Below are 22,039 nucleotides of genomic sequence, written 5' to 3'. Positions count from 1 at the left end.
AGAAGTTACTCGATTACAAAATTCCCCTAATAATTTTGCAGTAAATGAAGCAGGAGCATAGTCAAGGAGGCACTAGTTTCTCTCCACTACTCTGACTAGAAGAAATGTAATTTGCTTTACCCATTTGGAGTTCCTTAAAGAGCATGCAGTAGTGGATTCAGCCATGAAAGAGAGGCAATGCAGTTCTTACAAGATAAGAGATGAGCTTGAACTTTCTTTAGTTGGTGTTTAGGTGAGCCACTTCACGAAGAATGCCTTTGATTAGTGTCAATGAGATAAATAGGAGAAGAGAGACTCCTGTGTTTCCCCGTCAGTGTATGATAAAGCGAGGTAGTGGACCAAAAAGAATTAATAAGGGAGAAGAAAAACTTAATTTTGTGCAAGAATGTGAGTTTTAATGATGCTATTTGTGCTTCTCTCTTGATGTTCTTTTGATATATCACGATGTCAAAAAGAGGCTCATGAATTCAGCGGAGGATGAGTGCCCAGAGAGAAGCCATCTAAAATGCATGTTGTTTATTTATTTGTGAATTAAGGGATCAAAGTTTCCTCCTTTATGAAACTGACCTAAATCTTTGTTGGGTTGAGTTTCAGATACACTTCAGACATACAGTTTTGAATGCCGTCTAGGCAGGATGTTGTTGCTGATGGCCCTTTAAAGTATAGCTCGATGTTGTAAGCATATTGGTGGATTGCAGTGCCTTGTTGGCTGAGTAGTACTCCCTGTTGCCCCACATGTAGAAGTAACATCATGCGGCACTTTGCAGGAGATGGGAACTGGCGAGGATGTGGAGGATTCCACTTGTACATCTTGTTTGTTTTTTGAAAAAGAGACCTGAATTAAATCGGTTTAGACTATCGTTGATGTCCATGCTTGAGTGAAGAGTTAAAGTAAATAATTAGTGACTATGCCTGATGATCTTCTGGCTCAAGAGTGATCCTTTCATCATAGCAAGGTTTGGCCTGACTCTTGTACCTCACCTTAAAGACGTGTTAGTCACACCTGTATCTTAGTGTAACCAGGTGTTTTTGCTAAGCAGCTCTTTCATTGTCTAATCTTTTCTCTTTTGCAGCCTGCGGTGAGACTCTACAGGACAGTCAGGGGAACTTCTCATCTCCTGGATTCCCAGGTGGATATTCCGCCTATGTGCACTGCGTGTGGAGAGTGTCCGTGACTCCGGGCGAGAAGGTACAGCATGTCACCCTATGACTTGATTCCTTTATCCAATGTTCCTTTTCCTTGGAAGTTTATCTTTGCTACAATAATGGACTCTAGCAAGAGAAAACAGCCTCTTCATCAGTTGAGACTACAACAGTCTACAATTCTCCGAATCAGTAGCTTGTCTGTGCCTCTGCAGACTGGTGTAGTTTGCTTCCAGTCGCAACTCAACCTCCAAGTCCCTGCTGCAGCCAGTTCTGCTAGCCCTTCTTTATTTGGCTGTCTGACTTAGTCCAACTGCACTGCCCACTCATTTCAGTCTAGTCAAGGCTCCCTTGTCTGCTCTTCAGCATATATTGACATCTAGATGCAGCATATTAGCCAGCATACATAGCACATCCTGACATACAGCTGAAACTCTCTCTCTGTCTGGCATCTTCAAACCCGTGTCTGTTGGCTACCTCCCCTGCTCAGGTAAATAGAGTTACAAAACAATGGAGCAACCCAAATATCCACTGGACCTGGGTAGCGTACGGTACAAAAAGAAGTGGTCACATTGAAAATAACCTCAACATGGAGTCAATATCACCTTTGAGTAAATCAAAATCACAATTTATTAGTGTTTAACGCATAATATTCATATTCAATAACAACATGATTGTCTGCATTAATGTGAAGAGGTGCTCCAGAAAGGGAGTTGGGAATGTGCAATGGTGAAGGTTGGTGAAAAAGGAAGGGCAATGTGCAATACATACATCAAAACAATTGATGACCGATCCAGCCACTATCAAGGCTAAACATACATAAGAACCATAATATTCTGGTGACACCGTGAAAAAATCGTTGTTATCTATACATGGAAAACTGGTAAAACCGTCAACGTTTCAACCCCAAGGGTGTGTGTAGGTAATTCGAGTCCTTACAGTAGGGTCTTCATCAGGACAAGGGGAGACACTTAGGGATGGTTTAAAATAGAATAATAATAATAACCGAAATTCATTAATCAAAGATAGGCAATAATGGTTACCCTTCAGTCCACCTAGAAGGATCTGGTGGGGATTCTTAAAGTGATGGGCCCACAGGCTTCTATGTTGCAGAGACGGATCAGTTCCTTTGGTTGTGCTGAAAATAAACATTATAGGTATATCAGCACCCGCATAGTCTAGGACGTGAGAGAAATATGTTAACCTTAATTACCATCCCCAGTGACATTGAATTGAACAAACTTACTCAATATATGTTCAGGAACTTGCACGGTATTGAGAGGGCAGACTTAATAAAAAATTTAGCTTTTTGATTAATTATGCCCTCTCACTACCAAAATCCTACTATCGCCTTTACAAGCACAGACTTCCCAAAAATGGAGGTGGCATTGTTATACACAAAAGCAATTGGTTCGATACAATAGCAGACTTTCCATCTTTTTCATTTTTCTCTTGGTAACCTTCGGACATGGGCAGGTATAGCATGTTTTGCACAATAAATACACATCTATACTTCAATACAAATCACAGGGCGCATACCTACTACTTACTATCAACACTCCACTTTCCCCTTTCACATCTGAGCGGAAAACAATCTATGGGTGTAGTTGGTGCCCATCGCATTGTAACACTAAGTGAGAAGTCACACAACATCTTGTGACCTGAATGGCAGAATGTACTCTTCCCAGTGTGCCTTTGCCTCTTACTAGTCTCTCGCTCCATCATTTGGAATATTTATCATTGACCTTTATTGTATTTTGCCCAGTTCTGGAAGACTTCTCTTTTACTTTCTGAGAGCTAGATTTGGAGTTTAGTCCAGTTAAACAGTCTTAATCTGGAGAACTGTCCTGGTGTGGAGAGCCATATGGATTATTTAAAATGCCTGATGCTCCATGGTTATTGTGTCCCTTTTGCAATACCTGGTGTTTAAGGCTACTGTTTAAATATAATTTCTGTTGTATTGTGTTCTGTTGTGAAGGCCACATCTGGAGTGTGGATCCTGTTCTGGTGGCCACATGTTGCATATTGTGTCCTTTGCTGAGACCACTGCTGGCATGTTGTCGCATCTTAAGTGTTGTGGCAAGGATTTTCAGAGCTGAGGCAAACTAAAATGTTGCCAATTTTGACCTCACCTCACCTAGCAGTAGACTAACGTTTGAGGCCTTTTGTTGCAATTTGGAGCCCCCTTGTGGTAGTGCCTGATTACTCTTCCATACAGTCATCGCTTAATGTAAAGCCAACCCTAATCTGGAATATTGTATTCAGTTCTGGGTGCCACATATGAGGTGTTGTGTACATTTGGTAAGAGGTTATCTAGCATATCCTGTCCAGTTCTAAAGGCCACTTCTGTTGTATTGTGCCCAGTTTCAGAATCAACGTCTACAGTGTGGTATCCAGTTCTAAGGACATCCTCTGGCACATTGAGTTCTTCTCTGTACAATGCGTGTGGAAATAACGTTGAGGCTAATTATGTTGCTGCATCTTGGATATCAAGACATGGATACAAGTGGTCAAGTGTATGAAGAGCAACAGAGCTGCATCAGGGGTGGTTAGGGCTAGGGTGGCAAAAACGTTGAAAACAGTTTGGACCTGGCAATGGGACGACACAAGTGAGTGAGTAGCTGTTGATAATCAATGAAATGGAAAAGGGACCACAACGGAGAACTACCTCAGCGTTTTTTGCGTGGAACCTATTTTTTGTGTGCCAGAATCACCATCCACCAGGTCTGCTGAAGCATCAGCTTGCCTGAAATAGAATTTATGTTCCATGTGATCACAAAATCTGTCATGTATGCTGTGACACAGTTATTTGCTCATAGGTAGGATATGTGATAATTTCCTGCCCTAGTCCATACTTGTATTGTAATGCAATTGCTATAGTTCGTCTTAACTTGTACTCTTTGTTAAAGGAGAAGACTCTTGTCAAGATTTAGGCACTTTGTTATCCCTAGTTTGGGCCAGTGTTGTAAGATCACGTTGAGGAACCAGGTTCATACAAAATTAAATGCAGGCATTGGCAAAGCCAATAAGTCTCACCTTGATAATGTGAGTGCTGGGCCATTGGCTTTGTCAGTGTTTGTCTGTAAATGCATTTCAAAATATTGCAAATCGATATCTTATGGTATCTCAAAACTGTACTTTGAATTCAATGTTTTCAGCCTTTATAATTGATATGGTATATTTTTTTAATACTTTTCACTCACTCTGGAAATTTTGGACACAATTTATAAAGAATAGGGAAGTGTCTGAATGTAAAGGGAAATGCTTGCTAAGGCTTAATTTACTTTCCATTTGGTTCTCTGTAGTAGTCAATGAAGCAGAATTATTGGCTTTCGGAATAAGTGTCATGCTAAGTACACCATCTGCATCAGACGCAAACTGAATGAGGGAGGCAGATGGCGCTTCATCCAGCTCCATAAAAGCTTATTTGTGCCAGAACTTTTGCTTTCATGCAATATGTGGAATGGCATAGATGAACTAAAAACAATCTTTAAAGTCTGCACTTCACCCAAAGCCCTGCAAAAATATCCCTGTTACTGTGCTTTTACAGACAAGCAGGGAGCACACAGTGTGAGGGGTCGGAAGATACAAAACTCGTGCACTCTCATGGAGTATTGAAAATAAAAGGAAACAAGCATTCGCAACTGAGTAGGTCTTGTATTTATGAAATTCTCGTAAATGCGAGATTTATTGCATTGCAAATGCTTGTTTGTCAAAGCGCCCATGCGGCACTTTCACTTTAATGTCGGCCGCGCCCCTTTCCTGAAACGAGCCGCGTCTAAAGAAATTGGCATGGCCGACATTAAAGTGAAAGTGCGGCATGGGGCTCTATTACTAAAAAAAAAAAGCATTTGTTTGTTAAGTTGACAAACACATTTTTTTTTCCCAAGTTGACAAATATTTTTTTTTGTAAAAGCTCCGCATGCCGCGCTTTCACTTTATTTGTCGGCCACGCACATTTCTTTAGATGCGGCTCGTGTAAAGAAAGGTGCCTGGCTGATATTAAAGTGAAAGCACTGCGTGGGGCGCTTTAAAAAATAAATAAAGCATTTAGTAAATAAAGAAAGGAGTGCTGCTGCTCTATTCAAAGCAGACCGCGCTGGAAAAATAAAGAAAGGTGCACAGCCGTTGCAGGAAAGCACGTGGTGTCTGGAGTAGGACAAAATAATGAAAGAAAATAGTTCTCACAGACTAAATAAACATATCATGTAACCACACAAGTAAAAGATCCAGTCCTTATGGGAGGTTACAAATGCAGACAAGGCGTTACTAAGGAAGGACTAACAAGCCTATTAATAGATCAGCAGCAAGCATTTAGAAAGGACAGTAACAGGAGCCAATTGAAAAGATGGGCGGAGCTCCAAGTCAATAACTTATACAGCATGCCTCCCAGAGCAGCACATGCGTTGCCCAGGCTCGACCTAAAAAGTAATTCTCTAAATGTGAGCATTAGAAAAATAGAAGCTGGTCATTCAGAGAGATGGTAAAGAGGCTATGCTCCAGGGGAGAGACAAACACAGGAGGGACAAGGAAAGGCATCAAATATGAAGCAAGCAAATGAGAGAGCCCAAGTGAAGACCACCAGTACAAGCTGATAGCAACAGGAGAAAAGGAAGAAGATGCGGTTTAAACTCTAGATGCTGGATACCTGCACTACACAAAGGGAAGGGAAGGCAATGCTACTCTCTCTCCACCCACCCAACAAAGGAGGCTCTTTTAGGGTGGAGGTCCAGAGGACATTGACAAGCAGGTTTTGTTGTTGTCATGTGCACTCTGTTTGCAGGTGAGACACCAGTGTGTGCAGCCATGCAGGAGATGTTCAAACTGAGACCCCCCAACCAGGCAACTCCACTAAAACACACTCTGAACACAAGGATACAACGCACACATGGAAATAAGAATGAGACCTCAGTCCTGGGAGACTGGTCACCTGTTTAACAGTTGGAACCACTAGACAGGCTCTTCTTAGGCTACAGGTAAAAATGCCTGTTCTCTTGTACTCTAATTCGCTGTCACCTCAAACCCTTGGATGAGAGTGACTTACATTTGGAGGGTTCACTTTCTTGTGACCTGATGTTTGAAGAGCCTAGCTATGCTGAGCAGCACAGCAAAAAATGTGAGCAACCACCAGAGAACTCGCAGATTTCTGAGCTGACTGGATAGTAAAAATAGGGCAGGACACAACAAAATGTATATTGTGTGGCAGCCCAGCTTTTCCAGGTCATGCAAAGGGCATTTGTTTCAATATCAAACCATTCGAGTATGCAAATCCCTTAATGTGTAAGACCGTGTTATAACATTTTCCACATTATGCCTGACCGAGCCAAGCTGTCACTGCCCAATGATCTAACGCTTTTTTATGCAGTGATTCATAACGCATCAAAGACGTAGAACAGCTTGCAACAGGCATGCTTTTCAGTAAAAATGTTTGATCAAAGTCAGACAGTAAATATTGTTTCTGCCAATGCCGCCAGAGTTTCTAGAGATTGCAAATAATTTGTATCCTAATTCAGTTACATTCAGGCTGGTAGCAGGAAGTGCAGAAAAGAAAGAGGACTAGGTACCTACCACAGCACACAATTTGTATTCAGAAGCTCCCAGAACCCGGTAAACTGTTTGAAACTACAACTCAAAGGAGATCAGCAAAACCCAGTCCCAAGGGCCTCACACCCCTCGGGAAAGGACAAGAAATTTTACACCAGCACTAACAATGGCAGTAGAAAGTTCTATAAATTTGCTAGATAGATGTGTCGCTGGAACAAAATTACGGTGACCACTTCGCTCCAGGTTATTACTGACATAGTCCGAAGTCCTCAACTTTTCTCATACAGAACAATAATTTCGAGTGCTTTGTATATTGAGTTCAGTGGAAGCAAAACGAAACTACAACACTCTGCGTCAGCCTTTAACACAAAAATCCAAAATGACCTTGAGGGAGGTGGTCACTGGAATATTTCTTACAGTACACCCAGAGGATGGGAAAATAAATTGGTCACATGAGGAAGGACAAATATTATCCAATAAATGCATGAAGAAGAGCTAGGCACTGAAGGCGTAGGAGGCAGCCAGCTACAGGACTGTGCATACAAAGACATCAGTTACTCAACATTTCAAACTTCTTCGAACCGGGGTCAGTCTGCTCCCACGTACTCCCTCAGGTGGTGTCATTTCATGCAGATGGCTTCCGTGGGACTATCTTGGTAACAGCGGATTTGGTGGCATTTGGGGCAAACACTTACCTCCATTCCAAGGGTGTTAGGTCCTGCTCCGCTTCAGGGGTCCTGATGAGAGTTCTCTCGTAAACACGATCTCCACACAAGAGGAGTAGTGAAAGTACTTTATTGTACAATGCTGGCACAGTAAGAGCAGCAGGTGCTTGTGCCTCCGACCGGCCTTCCCAGTAACCGTCTCCACCTCCGACATCATACAACCACCACATTCTACATTAGTCTACCCGCGTGCACCCGCATGCTCCCATGTCTAAATGAGAAAATATATGTCACCACACATCCCCCCTCTTTTATATATAAAAAAGAATAAACTCCTTTCAGTTCAATAATGAAAATATTGAAAGACAAAGAAGGAAATAATAAGTGACATGCATACAGTACTAATAATTCTAATAAGTAAGTTGCATTTGCATACAGTTCTAAAACTCTAAATTTTGTATAGTAACCCATCCTCCTCCTTTAATACAAAACACAAATTAAAACACAATTATTTTTTTTAAACTGTGAATGATACATGTAAATAACAAACCTACTCACAAACATAATCTTACAATCTAGTAGGTTTCTTCACAGCTCTCCCCAACCTACCCAGTCTACGATCTGACTTGGCTCTGCAAACTTCAGGAGCCAAGTTACCTGCTGAAACATCCATGCTTCCTCTCCCTTCATCCGTGATGTTATCCCAAATTATGTCCTTCTCCTCCTCTTTCATCCACCTATCGCATCCATTCCAAACTTTCCTTTCTTCATTAACCACACTTTTATCACACACAGACAAAGCGCTGAAATGACAAACCTTACCGTTGCTCAACAAAGCAGCATTGCAAAACAATTGGCTTACCTTATGTGGCCTTGGAAACCTGTTCTGTCCACTTCTTAAAACTCCAGTTCTCTTAACCCTTACAGTATCTCCAACATGCAACTTCACTGGTTTGCAACCGTGTTTGTTATCATAATAATCTCTATATACTTGTTTGGCTTTATGAATGCGTCCTTTCACCACTTCAGGATCCCAATTTACTCTTCTAGCGCACGGCATCCACCCAATGTTGTCCTTCGTGAAAGCAGTCCTCCCTCTCATTAATTTGAAGGGACTATGTCCTGTTGAAGCACATGGTGCTAACCTGAATGCCCATATGGTGCGAAATAACTCAGTTACCTATTTCAAACCATTACATTTGGCTAACTGTATAGCTCCCTTTATCAATCAGTTAAAACGTTCAACAGCTCCGTTTCTAGACGGATGATAAAGAGAAGTGGTATTATGTTTTACTCCATTGAATTTCAAAAACGTCTCAAATGCTTCAGCCACAAATTGTGCATCGTTATCAGTAATCACTAATTTGGGCAAACCTTCCATTTGAAACATCGTCTCCAAGAACTTCACTATTGCACTTGCATTGGTTTGTTCAACCACCTCAACTTCTGGCCACTTTGAAAAATGGTCCACAGTAAGGACAATATACTTCTGCACTGGTCCATCCCAAATTGGGCCTGTAATGTCCACATCTAACTTTCCCCAGGGCACCTTTGATGCACTAATGGAACATAAAGGTGCTCTTAAGGTAATTTTACTCTTATCAGCGTTGTCGCACTAAATGCACTCCCGGACTTTCCTTTCAATGGAGAGTCCCTTACCCGGCCACCAATACAACTCCTTCAAGCAATTTTTCGTTTTGGTAATACCTAAATGTCCCTCATGACACAAATCCACAATTCTACTTCTCAGACTTTCAGGTGGTACAATTCTGCCATTTCTCAAAATTGTATCATCCTCCACAGACAATTCGTGCCTGAGTTCCCAAAACACCTTCGATCCAGAAGGGATATAATTTTTCGTGGGCCAACCTCCAGTAATCCAAGTCTTAACATCGGTTAATTCTCGATCTTCTTCCTACGCCTGACTCCATTCTTGTGGTGGAATAACCATTGTTCCCTCATTCAAGGAAGCCACTCTGAATTGCTCAATATCCTCCTCCTGTCTCTGTAACAGGAAGAGGCAGCCTACTAAAAAAAAATCTGCCACTTTATTTCGTACACCAGGCATGAACTGGACAGTGTACTTAAAACCCAGAAGCTTGAAAGATAATCTTTACAACCTGGGTGAGGCCTTATACAACCCCTTGGTAGACAACACCTTGGTAAGGGGCTTGTGATCACTCCTAAGCGAAACATGACTTCCCCAAATAAATGGCCTGTAGTGCTTTACCCCCCACAAGCATGCTAGTGCCTCCCGCTCAAATACGGAGTATCTCTCTTCGGTAGCTGTAATTGAGCATGAGACAAAAGCTCTGGGTCAGAACTGCACCAATACCTTTTCCACTCGCATCAGTTGTGGCAATGGATTTCAAAGCCGGATCAAATCCCTGCAAAGGTATAGCTGTGCACATTTCGTTATTGATAGATATGAATGGCATTCATTTGACCATTCAAATTTACATTTGTTCTTTAAAAGCTATCTTATGTTATAAGTCTTGCTAGAATCCATTGTGCTTTGCATGCGTGGGTTCGAATCCCATCCTCGTCGCCATTCTCGTAAACACGATCTCCACACAAGATGAGTAGTGAAAGTACTTTATTGTACAATGCTGGCACAGTAAGAGCAGCAGCTGTTTGTGCCTCCGACCAGCCTTCCCAGTAACCGTCTCCACCTCCCACGTCATACAACCCCCACACTCTACATCACGTTCTACCCGGGTGCTCCCGTGTCTAAAGGAAGAAGATATGTCACCACGAGTTCCTTCTCGACACCCCCTGCGTGCGCCATTTCAGATCTTTGAAAGAAGTAACTGATGCCAGCAGCTTTATGGCCTTATAGCAGGGCGGAGGGCTATCACTGAACTGAAGCCTTGTAGAAGCCTTTACAAAATATCACACTAGCCCAGGTTTCCATGTTCGACCTTGAAGTTCGAAGACAGAAGTGCATCATTTTCTTATTCCTTTTTTCTCAATCTGTTATGACTGGAGTCATAAGATTTGTGGTGTCATTTCTTTTTCCAGTCTTTGCACTATTTGAGGATGGTCTTGCTTCCTTTCACTGTGGCCCAACGCAGCCGTAGTATTGTTGTGCAGGTTCTACAACCCTTATGTTATGTATGTTTATCCCTCTCTTTTCTTTGAAAAATTGGATTAACCTTTATTCTCATCTTCAACCTGCTATAATATTCTTCGTTGACTTCAAGGATCCCTATCTCCTGTCTCCTGCTTTTCCAACTTCGTGGAGGGGTTCGTGCTGCAGGCTGATTCTCCAGTGTGAGAACATTCCTGCGAACACCTTTCTTGTGTGTGTATATATATATATATATATATATATATATATATATATATATATATATATGTGTGTGTGTGTGTGTGTGTCTGTCTTTATGTGTCTATACGTCTATATATGTATATCTATATATATAGATCACAAAAGGCACTGTGGCTACTAGAAGAAATTGTCTTTACCTCTGAAAAATCAGAACCTGAACTTGGAAACTTCATTTGCCTCCAGCCCTTGACATTCCAGTGTTTTCTAGAGCAACTTACAAATTAATTGCTGAAATATGGTGCAGTATTTGTGATTCAATAATGCACTGAAAACCTATCTTTTCTAAGAGAGTCATCAAGATTCTGTCTAATTGTGCTTTAAGCAAAGGGTATATAGGTATACATAGATACCGTTGAAGATTAACAAAATTCAACAAGGGGAAAAGAAAACTGATGCAAAAGATTCATTTAGGGGTAGAGCCCAACCTGCAGGTATACCTGCTGTTCAGCCACATAGGAGAGCTAAATGCACAAGCGGTGGAGGAAGTGTGAACTGTAGTGCTGCACCTTCTACTTTAAATGTAGCTGCTGATCGCAGTGCCCTAGTTGGGGACAGATTACCCATCTTCCTTAAAATATCAGAAAAAAACATGCTGGACTCATGTCAGCTCCATAGGAGGCCATTGTTAACAACACTGATTAGAAGAAAATAAAGATGCTCTTCGTAGGGCCTGTTAAGAGGCAGTGCATCGTCTATTAGAAAAGGACACTATTGCAAAAGTCCCAGAGAACACTTATGCAAGTTTGCTTCCCTATCCTTAAGAAGACTGGAACTCCTGTCTTGGATCTACAAGGTGCATTCTGACTGAAACCTTTATGATGGCACTAGTGTACGATGTAATGTACTTACTAGAGGAGGGAACTTCAGGGTGTAAAGTAATTTGAGGATGGGTGCTTCCATATCACAATGCATCACAAGTGCAAGATGTTTTTGATTCTAGGTAACTCTTGAACAACTGTCATTTCAAACTCCTACCATTCAGCATAAAGTGAGCATCAAAAGTGTAGTAGTATTTGCCTCACATTTCAGAAGGAAAGCAATGCATGTGAATCCTTTGAGATACATACTTTGCAAAGGGTGACCACGGCTACCTTACCAGTACAAATGGCACCATGCAAGATGATCCAGATGTTGCATCATGATAAAAAACAAAGGCGCAACCCAAGTGATCCAAGGTGGAACATTGGTAAATATAGAGTCAAACAAAAAGTAGTTCAACAGTCCACAATATCAACAACAAAATGGAACATCTGCAGTATGCCTGGTCAACCAGATCAACATTTGATTTGACCTCTATAGTATGCCTATATTGTCACACAGTAAAACCTTAATACAACAAGAAGTTAAAGATAAAGGACAATTAATTGAGTCCGTTTTACCAGGAGTCCTGAAAAAAGTGCTAATGCACCGAGCATTTGAAATGTGATTCACATGTAGTTGGCATGACACTCTACAGCATGTACAGCAGGCCCACAATGCTCCAGTACATGATATCCGTTTCAGACTTTTTTTCTGCTAGTAGGTTCAATGTTAATGGAGAGGTTTCCGAGGAAAAAATGAATGTTAATCGCTCAATTGAGAATCAGCATAAAGAAGATGTAAAACAACTAATCGACATGGAGCCGAATGGGTTTTATGTCAAGGTCTTTGTCATAGTTGGTGAGTGTATATTACAGTAGATTTTTAGGTCTCGCCTAGCGACGCAGCGCTTGCGCTGCTCGCTAGCGAGATCTATTGTTGTTGACTTGGGCTCGAAGGGGGACAGGAGATGTGCACGCGTACGGAGGACAAGAGATGTGCACGTGTACGGGTCGCATATCTCCTGTGCTCCGTACGCATGCACATCTCCTATCCTCCCTACGCGTGCACATCTCCTGTTGCATTTTTAAGCCTCATGCAGTTTCACTTTCTCAATGCGCCTGTGCAGTTTTCTGTAGTAGTTACGTATGGGACGTCTCTCAGCATAATGTCTATCAGTACGCACGCATGATAACTCCAAGTTAAATGCTTTTATCTGGGCAGTGACCGACTTGCGGAAAAGTTCACCCAGATACAGCTGAAGCAGTTGGGTGAGACCGGCAGGTGAGTGATTCTGTGCACGCGTGTCGGGCCGTGTACAGCCTTGCCTGCATGGACAGAAGATGTGCACACCCACGGCGTGTCTTTAGCTTACGGCAGACTCGACAAGACAGGGCTTTGTTAATTAAGTGTTATATTTATTGGTTTCAATTTTGCTTTTTGATCAGCTCGGCAAACTGTATTTTTGAATATTTCGTGCTTTTAATAAGCAGCACGGCATGCTGCGCTTCTTACTAAAAGTATCAAATATTGAAAAAAAAGAGTTTGGTGATCTGCTCTTTTATTTCTTTCGCCGGCGATCGGGAAAGGGCCGGCAGAGCGAGCACAAGCGAACTGGCTTTGCTGACCGAAGTCAGACGGGTAACAAGCCAGGAAGGGGCACAAGCACACTGAATTCCACATGGTCAGTTGCTGTAGGGCATTGGTTGGTCCTCCTCTCTCCTATGAGCGGTGTACGGCTGGAGGCTCTGCAGGATTAGGAAAGCAGGAGGAGCACTTCCGGGATGCACTCGACCTAGGCATGCCTCGGGGCTCACCCGATACGGTGGAACCTAGCACAATCTACCCGCACAGGCCGCTTTCCAGCTTTGTTGCCCCTTGCTCACGACCCCTACCTGACTTTTGCGATAACGGGCCGTCTGGCGGTGGATGCCGGCATCTCTTTCACCTGCTCCGGGGCTTAAGTCTCTCCCGACCCATTCTTGGCATGCTCGGTGTGAACTGGGGGCCGAGCTGAAAGCAGCAAAGCTGGCATCTCCTTCTCTAGCTGTGGTGCACTACAGTGCTCAAGGCTCTCCCGACCACCGGTGGCCTCTTGGCACGCTCGGCTTACACTGGCAGGTAAGCGGGAAGTGGTGACAGTCGTAGGGGTTTTCTGCACTATCCCCCTTGGACAGGCGATGTGCACACTCACGGTGTCTGTTTGCGCTTCGGCCCAGACATTCGATGTGCACGCGTACGGCTCGCGGCGTTATTACAATGCCTGCTCGCACCATACGCATGCATATCTCCTGTCCAGGCGCAGCGCGCTTACGTGAGCTGCATGCAGTAACTGCTTGGTCTCGTCATGGCACTGTAGAAGCAGCTCAATCCCCACTCCTCACCGGCTTCCCAGGGGTAGCAAAGATGGCGGGTGCAGGGGCAGATTACAAGGAGCTGGTAGACTTGTTTGACAGTAAGATCTCGAAATGGCTTGAGGGTGAATGTGGGGTCGGCAGCAGAGCCGTAGCACTCACCGCGCAGGTGAAATGGGCCCCTGTTAAAAATCATTTAGATTTAGCTTTCCATCCTGCCAGTCGGGAAGTCTCAGACCCGTCTGTAATATAAAACTGACTATGAAACTGCTCACTACCTGGACAGATATTCACCTGCCTAACTTTACAGGCAAAAAAACACTGCTTGAATCTTCAACAAACTCTAGCACAATGTCTGCGATGTAGTCCCTTTTTACATTTCAGGTTTACTTCGTCTTCCATTCCCTAGGAGTATTTGATTTTTTAGGTCTCGCCTGATCCAGGGGCTCAAAAAAGTGCTACCATGGCCAGCCTAGAGCTACAGTGCATGTGCGCATGCACGCGCGCCTTACGTTCGCGGCCGCTTTGATGTTTGATCACTTTCGCGGCCGCAGGGCCGCTTTGATGTTCTCTGGTGGATACATTAGATTTTTTAGGTCCCTCCATTATCTTTTTCAATCCAACTAACAGACTAGCATATACACCGCTCACATTAACTCCTACTTCCCTAAACTAATTCACCACTAATCCTTTTTGGGTTCTGTAGTAGCGTGCAACTTGTCGAAAAGCTCTTGGACACCTTGTCAGGGGTAGTAAGCGCTATATAAATACAATTTATAATTAAGCTCTTGTTTTTTTTGTTTTTTTAAATAATTACGGATGCCTAGCAACATCTGCCTGAGGCTATGATGATCCTAAGGGAAGGCAAGGTATGTTATGTTTTTAATTTAAACAAGCCATCAATATTAATGGGGACTAACTTTAAATGGTCCTTCTCCTGCCCAGCACAATTCCTCTTGCATCATTATCATCGCGCAGCAAACGCTCTCGTAAGACACTGGGTACCAGTCACTCTTGGCGCATTTTATACCCAATTCGATACTGCCCAGTGTTGGCCAACGGCAGTGTGTGTCACTCTGCGATTGGCCACACCATGTATGTATGTGCTGCATAGCTAAACACTTACAAGGTCCCAAAGGCGAGACCTGTTGGCTATGCCAATGCTTGTTTTTCGAGCTGTTTCTTAGTGCAATATATTTAACATGTTTCTATTGACTCATGCGAACTGAGTCGCCTCTGGATGAGTGAGTTGAGGTTGTGGGGGTGATCCATGGCATGGAACACAAAGTTAAGGTAACGAGTGTGCCAGGTTTAATTACCATTTAATGTTAAAGTTTGTGAAGTGGATAAAGACAGCTGTTGAAATAGTGACGGCACCAAAGAAAATTAATTCTATGTTTAAAGGTGTGGGAAGAGAGAAAGGGGGCATGTTGAAAGTGACAAGGAAGGACAGATTGAAAAGACAGTAGTGAAGACAAATGCAATGACTTTTGAGTCGTGCAGATGGAAGATTTTAGAAAGATACCTGGAGGAACAAGCATTTGCAATGCAATAGTTCTCGCATGTATGCGAGTTTGAGCTATTGACATTGCAAATAACAATGCCTTTTATTTTCGTTATAAAATCATAAATAAAAGGCATTGTCATTTACAATGACAATAGCTTAAACTCACATAAATGCGAGACCGATTGCATTGCAAATGCTTGTTTACTTTGAGTCTCCTCAGTTCCATATCAGAGATGAGTAGTTTGTTCACATTTTGCCCGAACAATGAAATTTCCAGATGAATACCCTGTCTTCCTCGAGACCCATGCGTCCAAAGACTATTATGCCTATTTATTTTTTTAAACCCAAAACCATAGTACATAAAGCGAAGATCATTCTGGTATACTGAGCAAATATGGTGTTGACAGGGGAGCTAGAACTCCAGAGATAAAAAAGAATGCCTCCACCATAGAAGGCATGTGCCTACGTTCTGAAGAGATAGATGTTGAGCTTTCAGAGAAGACTCATGGGTAACATCACTATGGCTTTGATTTTGAACGGATGTACTCTTTAGATATACTCTTATTCAGTCGATACGTATGAATCGACCTTGAAAGATATTCTACATACTCCTAAGGCAAGGAACCATGTTTCCACAGTGCCTTCAACAAAGGGAGCTTCGGAGTCATTAAGGATGACATCCAAGTCTGCCTAGCAATTGTTTACATTAAAAAACATATGAAGACACATGCTCAATGCTAGAAACAAAGCAATCGAAAGAAATATGGAAAAATCCTATCCCTTACGGTCCAAACACAGAGCCACTGGTAAGAAACAATCAAAAGGCATGAATTCAACTTTTGTGGATGATAAAGCTTGGTTTGGGAAAGAGATGCCCTTAACCTCACAATCCAAATAAAGAGGAGACTGATATTAAATATCAACCTCGAAGGACAAACAAGAAACTCCAAGCCTTAAAAGAGAAACCTAATTTAGCACCTTCAAAAGAAAAAAGATTCTTTGAATACACCGACTTTGAATAATAAACAAGGCAAAATTAAAGTATTATTGAAGAGAGCTAAGGTGTATGAAGCACAGAAGGAAAAAAATGCTATCAAAGTTGAAACAGAATTTATTGATGAAGAAAAAAATTTCAAGATGCTTTAGCATTTTCTATAGACCCAAAATGATTTGCCATTAAAACACATAGAGAGGATGCAGAAAAATGACAACAAAAGAAACAAGTATTGGCATAGCCAATAGGTCTCGCCTTTGGGATATTATAAGTGTTTAACCATGCAACAGTTGATGTTGCACCAAGAATATTGTGCTGCATAATTAAATACTTATAAGGTCCCAAAGGCGAGACCTATTGGCTATGCCAATGCTTGTTTTCACATGCAAGTGGTTTACCTCGCCAAAATCAAATGTAGTGAGTTTTCTATATCCCAGCTAAAAACCTGAAACCAAACTGGATTAGCACAGCTCAGAACCAGCTCCCAGACCCTTGACCTCAGCACTCTGAAGTCACTGTAAAGTTACATATCAGCTCTGGAAAATACAGGGTTCCAAACGGCCCCAGGCAAAATCCTGTGCATATCCTAGCATGGAACTAACATGGAGCTCATTTGCTCATCTTCGCTTGTACAGAAAGCATTTGCTGACAGTATTTTTGATTCCATGCTCGAGCCGCGGGAGTGGTGACTGGAGGCAAAGAGAGGACTCCATCAAATGTACTGCAGTTTCTAAATGGCAGCGACCTGACAGACGCGTGATAAACTGGAATATTCATTCTAAGCTACCTTTACCTGTGATGGTTGCCCAATGGAGTCAGAGGTGAAGCCTTGACTACCTGGCTGTATTTGGTGGCTGCCCAAGTTAAAAATTCAGATGGGTCTAAGTGCTGAAACATGCATTCCAATGCAGGAAAAGCCAGAGGCACAGCATCAAGGTCGTCAGTAGGGTGTTAAAGAACTGTTTAGCTCTCTGCCTTCATCAATCTCTTAAGTGAGGAAGAGGCAGAGACTACAGCTCATTTAAGCATGTTCCAAGTCTCACTAGAGGGGAATTTGAACACTGGTTTAAAAAGGGGGCAGATGGGCTGCTTATGAATTCCAAGTAAATATACATGATTACATGCAGGCAGCTTTTCCGTCTCCATCAAAGGATCCTCTTTATTATTCAAACAATGAAATGGACAAATAGGTTCATTTATCAAATGGCAATGAGTGTTCGGCAAAGCCCCAGACTTCATAAAGAAGCTGAGCCAAACAAAGAGCCAAAGTGTCAAAATCGAAGTAAAGCTAAGCATATGTGTGAACTGACCTCTAGGTGGGGCCTCTCAGCAAACCTCACTGTTGCACCGGTGTTTTTCATCAGACCAACTGAGCACCAGTAGAGCCAGCCTTCCTAACGCCATTAGAGAATAATTTTGTTTGGAGAGCACAAAGGAGCAACAACGTTTTTGCATTAATCAGTGAGACTTTCTTTAAAGGTATGGAGAATATTACGGAGTACTTTGTGTCACTATATAGAAGAAACAATCACATTAAGAATTTCTTGTGGTCCTGTAAAACTGGAGCTCTGAGTGGGACAAAAACATTCGCGCCAGCAGCGGAGAGCGGAGCTTATGAACAGGGGCCCATTTCTAAATTCAGTTGCTACCCGCTCGCGTCACGGGAATCAGCCCATGACTAGCGAAAGTAAGGCAACTTTGACCCCAGTCACCATGCAATCTGCTGTGTAAATAAACAAGTGACGGGCTGCTGCAGAAAGTAGAATAACAAGCGCTTAAAGACAACGGCCCCGGTGAGCGTCGCATACAGGAAGGGGAGTGGCCGCCTACAATAATAAACAAGTGGGAAGGGTGGAGGGAGTGCTGCCGAGAGCAGGGACACGCAGCGTTTACCTTGCGTGAGCGAGCGCGATAATTGCTAACACATGGCACCACTGCTCACTCCCGCAAGGGAAATGCCAAACGTGCACGTGTTGCAATAGAAAGCAATGCAAAACGTGCACATTTTTGGCCAAAATGCTGATCGATTCCAAAAGGCCCCCTCCTATGCAACACATGCGCGCTGCGTAGGTGAGACCTAAAAATTAGGAGGAACAACATGATTCAGACAGTCAGGAAATGGAGGACTAGGTTTCTCAATCCCCAGAAAGGAAGGGGGTTGATATATTTGATAATATCCATGAAGAAGAGGAAGAGATGAGGAAGGATACTGAGGCAGATTCACCTGAGGAGGTGATAGAAATGTATACATTGAAACCATCCTCTCCAGATTATATTACTAGTACCATAGCATAGTGAAGAGAGGAACTTAGGCCTTTGGTGTACAAATGGAAGTTCAACAGAAGGAGTCTTGTTTCCACCTAGAAACACTAAGTCCTGTGTCTAGCTGGAATAAGTATCTGCCTGTGATATCAGCAGTTCAACAAAGCAGAGAGGTATTCAAAAAAGCCAGTCACCTAAAGAGCAGTAACTCCAAGAAATGAAATAAAACTATAAACCATTCCTGCAGGACTCACTACTTGTCAGCACAGCTAGGAAAAGTGTTGACCACCTGAGGTCCTCCTCCATACAAGGACAGTAAATGCCTTGGGCTGTGGGCAGGAAAATTAGAACAGCAGGCCTGCAATGGTGTATAGCAGATTTCAGCTGTTTGCTTAATAGATATGCACTCCATCCAGTGGGAGGAAATGGAGGAAATGCTTCGACACCTGCCGTACCTGTATCAAAAGAGTGTAAAAGTAATAGAAAAGAGTAGAACTATTGTGAAAGCATGCATAAAATCAGCATTTAATGCTGCAGATACAGACAGACTGGTAACAGTGCGCACAGTATTACCCAAACACTCTTTGTTTGTATTTCAGGATTCAGAAATTAATTGCAAGCAAGTTTAATCAACACTACTTCCATAAGAGAGCTTTTATTTAGCCGCCTTGAGGGTCAGAGGCTTGAAGACATGGAAAAGACCAAACCCATAGCCAGTGGGGGCCTTGTATATGAGGTGTTCCTTTCGCAGAGGTCGAACATTGGCTAAAAGAAGTCATGGTAGACAGCTCTAAAATAAATGAGTTCAGAAGCGAGCCACCCCATCGACTTTTCCAAATCAAGGCCAATGGCAGCAAAATTATCATAGCAAACCGCACTTTAAAGGCCGAGACAAAACAAGAGGCTTCTCCAATACGGGAGCCACCTCGTCCTCTAAAAGGCTCTTTGGGTAAACAACATGGAGTATGAATATTGCATAGAGTTCCTAAAATCTTACAATTCTATCAAAGAAACAGACATACAAACACAATAGATAGAGACATTGAAACAGAAAATTCATGAACTACAGTTGAAAGGTACAATAGAAGTACCACCTCATGAATGAAATGCTTATTAATACCTAAGTATGATTTTGTATCTTGCCCAATACTTGAGAAAACAGATTTATCAAAATACAGAAATTTCAGACGATGACACTCCCGGATCGGGAAGTCCTGCAGCAATTAGAGAACGATTTACCTAGCCACCTTTGAATTAAAAGATGCATACTTTAATGTATTGAAGGTATCTCAGGTTTATAGAGAAGCTTTCTAATAAGCAACTCAAGACTTTATAGTTTGGAATAAAACGTGCACCACTGATTTTTATGAAAAAAGTGAGAGTGATAGCAGCATGGTTAGGACGGAGGACATTCATGTGTACCTGTAACCGGGACCATTGACTGGTTGGGATGACTTGTTTCCAAAAATGGCAATAAAATCTCTAGAACGATTCATAGTCCATATTAATAAATAGTTCCCAACTTACTAGAAAGAGAAAAAAATCTAAAAACACTACCTACTCTAGCCTACTCTATACAAATGAGGGTATTGCAATTGTAGGAACGGACTCTCCTATTCAGACGTCTCTCTTGCTGACAGTGAGAACTGTGATGAAATTACTGGGTCTAATGGTGTCATGCATTCATTTGATTATAAATACAGTGCTACACATGAGGCTAATCCAAGAATGGTTGATAAATCCATCGTCTCAAGTGAAAGGATATTGGGAAGATCTAGTTATAGCAGGCAAGATGGAGAAGAAATTAGTGATTGTTAAAAGGGATACTATGCAGAACCATCCGGATGCCATCATTGCAACAGATACCTCACAAGTGGGGTGGGGAGCACACCTTCACAATCTGAAAGTTATGTAGGATGCTGGAGCAGGATGCAACAGCCAAATAATCTGTAGCTAAGACAGTGTTCCAGGCATTAAAATCTTCCCAAAGCCAGGTTAATGGGAAGGAGTTGCAAATTATGCCAGACAACACAACTGCAATATTCTGTTTGCAAGAATTAATTAAGGAAGGTCGATTTCCTACACTCGGTTAGCTCAAGAGTTTTGACACTGAACCAATGCCAGAAACCTATTTTTAATTGCCAGTCATGTTCCAAGATAAGAAATCATTCGGACATATTCCTTTAGCAGACAGTGAAGCTCTTCCCACAAATAGGAATTAACACAATTGTGGAATAAATATTCAGCATCATGGGGCAGACCAAGGATGGAGTTGTTCTCCTTAAGAGAAAATTCAGAATGCCAGGACTTCATATTCAGACGTTACCTTCCACAATCAAAGAGGAAGGCTTTTTGATGTGTGATATTTATGTGTACATATCCTCTGATACCTTTCAATCCTGTAGTGATCAACAAGCTCAAAACATCTAAAGTTAACCTCGTAGCATAATAGCACCCATATGGTCTTAACAAATGTTTTTTTTTTTTTTACAATTAACACAGTTGGCATAACAGAATGTGCTAAAGATTCCAGCACAGAAGGAAACTCCCCTCAGCGAGGGGGAAACAGTGACAACATCAACAGCAGAATGTGCTAAAGATTCCAGCAGAAAAGGACACATTAACAATACAAAACAGAAAGATATACAGTTTCAACATACAAATATTTAACAGATGTGTGTAGAAGTTAAGAAAACTATACGACCTTCCACAAAGAAGTGTTAAGCAGCACAATTGTGGAGATTTCTCAACTGAGGCCACATTGTGTATGGACAACAAGATCCCCAAGGTGTTACTAACTAGTTTAAACAATAGCGAAAATCTTATCAACTTAGTGTGTGCATATATATAGACACACACACACACACACCACCACCCCCCCCCATTTAAAGGAGGCCTTGTTTTATGCAAAAAACTTTTATTTACACATCAAGCTATATAATCCATAAATAATCGAGCAATGAATTACATATGACAAGGTCTACAATATTATCAGTGTTTTGTGTGGTGGGTGATCACACATTATAGGTGAGTGAGAACAACAGACCAAAGGAAGAAGTCCCTTATGGTGATCAGTGAAAAAGGTGATAGACAAAAAGATGAGCAGAACATTAACGCAATTATGAAATACACAGAGCAAAATAACAATCAATGAATGACTAAAACAACTTGCAAAGCTCCTCGATGGTCATTATAATTCCTCTAATAATTCCTTTTCGTTAATAATTATTGATGACGTTTTGACCCAAAAGCAGCAATATAAGGGTCATCAGGACAGATTAGGTTAGAGAGCACATAATAGGTATTCCAATGAAGAGCTATCCAGAGCAAATGCTGATGCGGACACGCTAACCATCGTATTAATTCCATGGCTGGGTTTTGAAACTCTGGTTTTTCAATTAACCACAAGCCGATTTACTCTCCTTCTTTAATATTGCCTGC

General features: G+C 42.1%; 1 protein-coding gene across 1 annotated transcript in view; it reads left to right on the top strand.

The window, feature by feature from the left end:
• Nucleotides 1-22,039, top strand: part of BMP1 (bone morphogenetic protein 1) — a 475,212-nt gene that overhangs the window by 268,196 nt on the left and 184,977 nt on the right. The window contains exon 8 of the mRNA XM_085633801.1: nucleotides 1,074-1,189. Coding sequence (XP_085489927.1) covers nucleotides 1,074-1,189 — 116 coding nt within the window. The remainder of the gene's footprint in view (nucleotides 1-1,073; nucleotides 1,190-22,039) is intronic.

Source organism: Triturus cristatus, chromosome 11, assembly GCF_964204655.1.
Source record: "Triturus cristatus chromosome 11, aTriCri1.1, whole genome shotgun sequence".
Classification (NCBI taxonomy): Eukaryota; Metazoa; Chordata; class Amphibia; order Caudata; family Salamandridae; genus Triturus; species Triturus cristatus.
The sequence above is the reverse complement of the archived record's forward strand: the minus strand, read 5'-3'. Positions and strand labels throughout refer to the sequence as shown.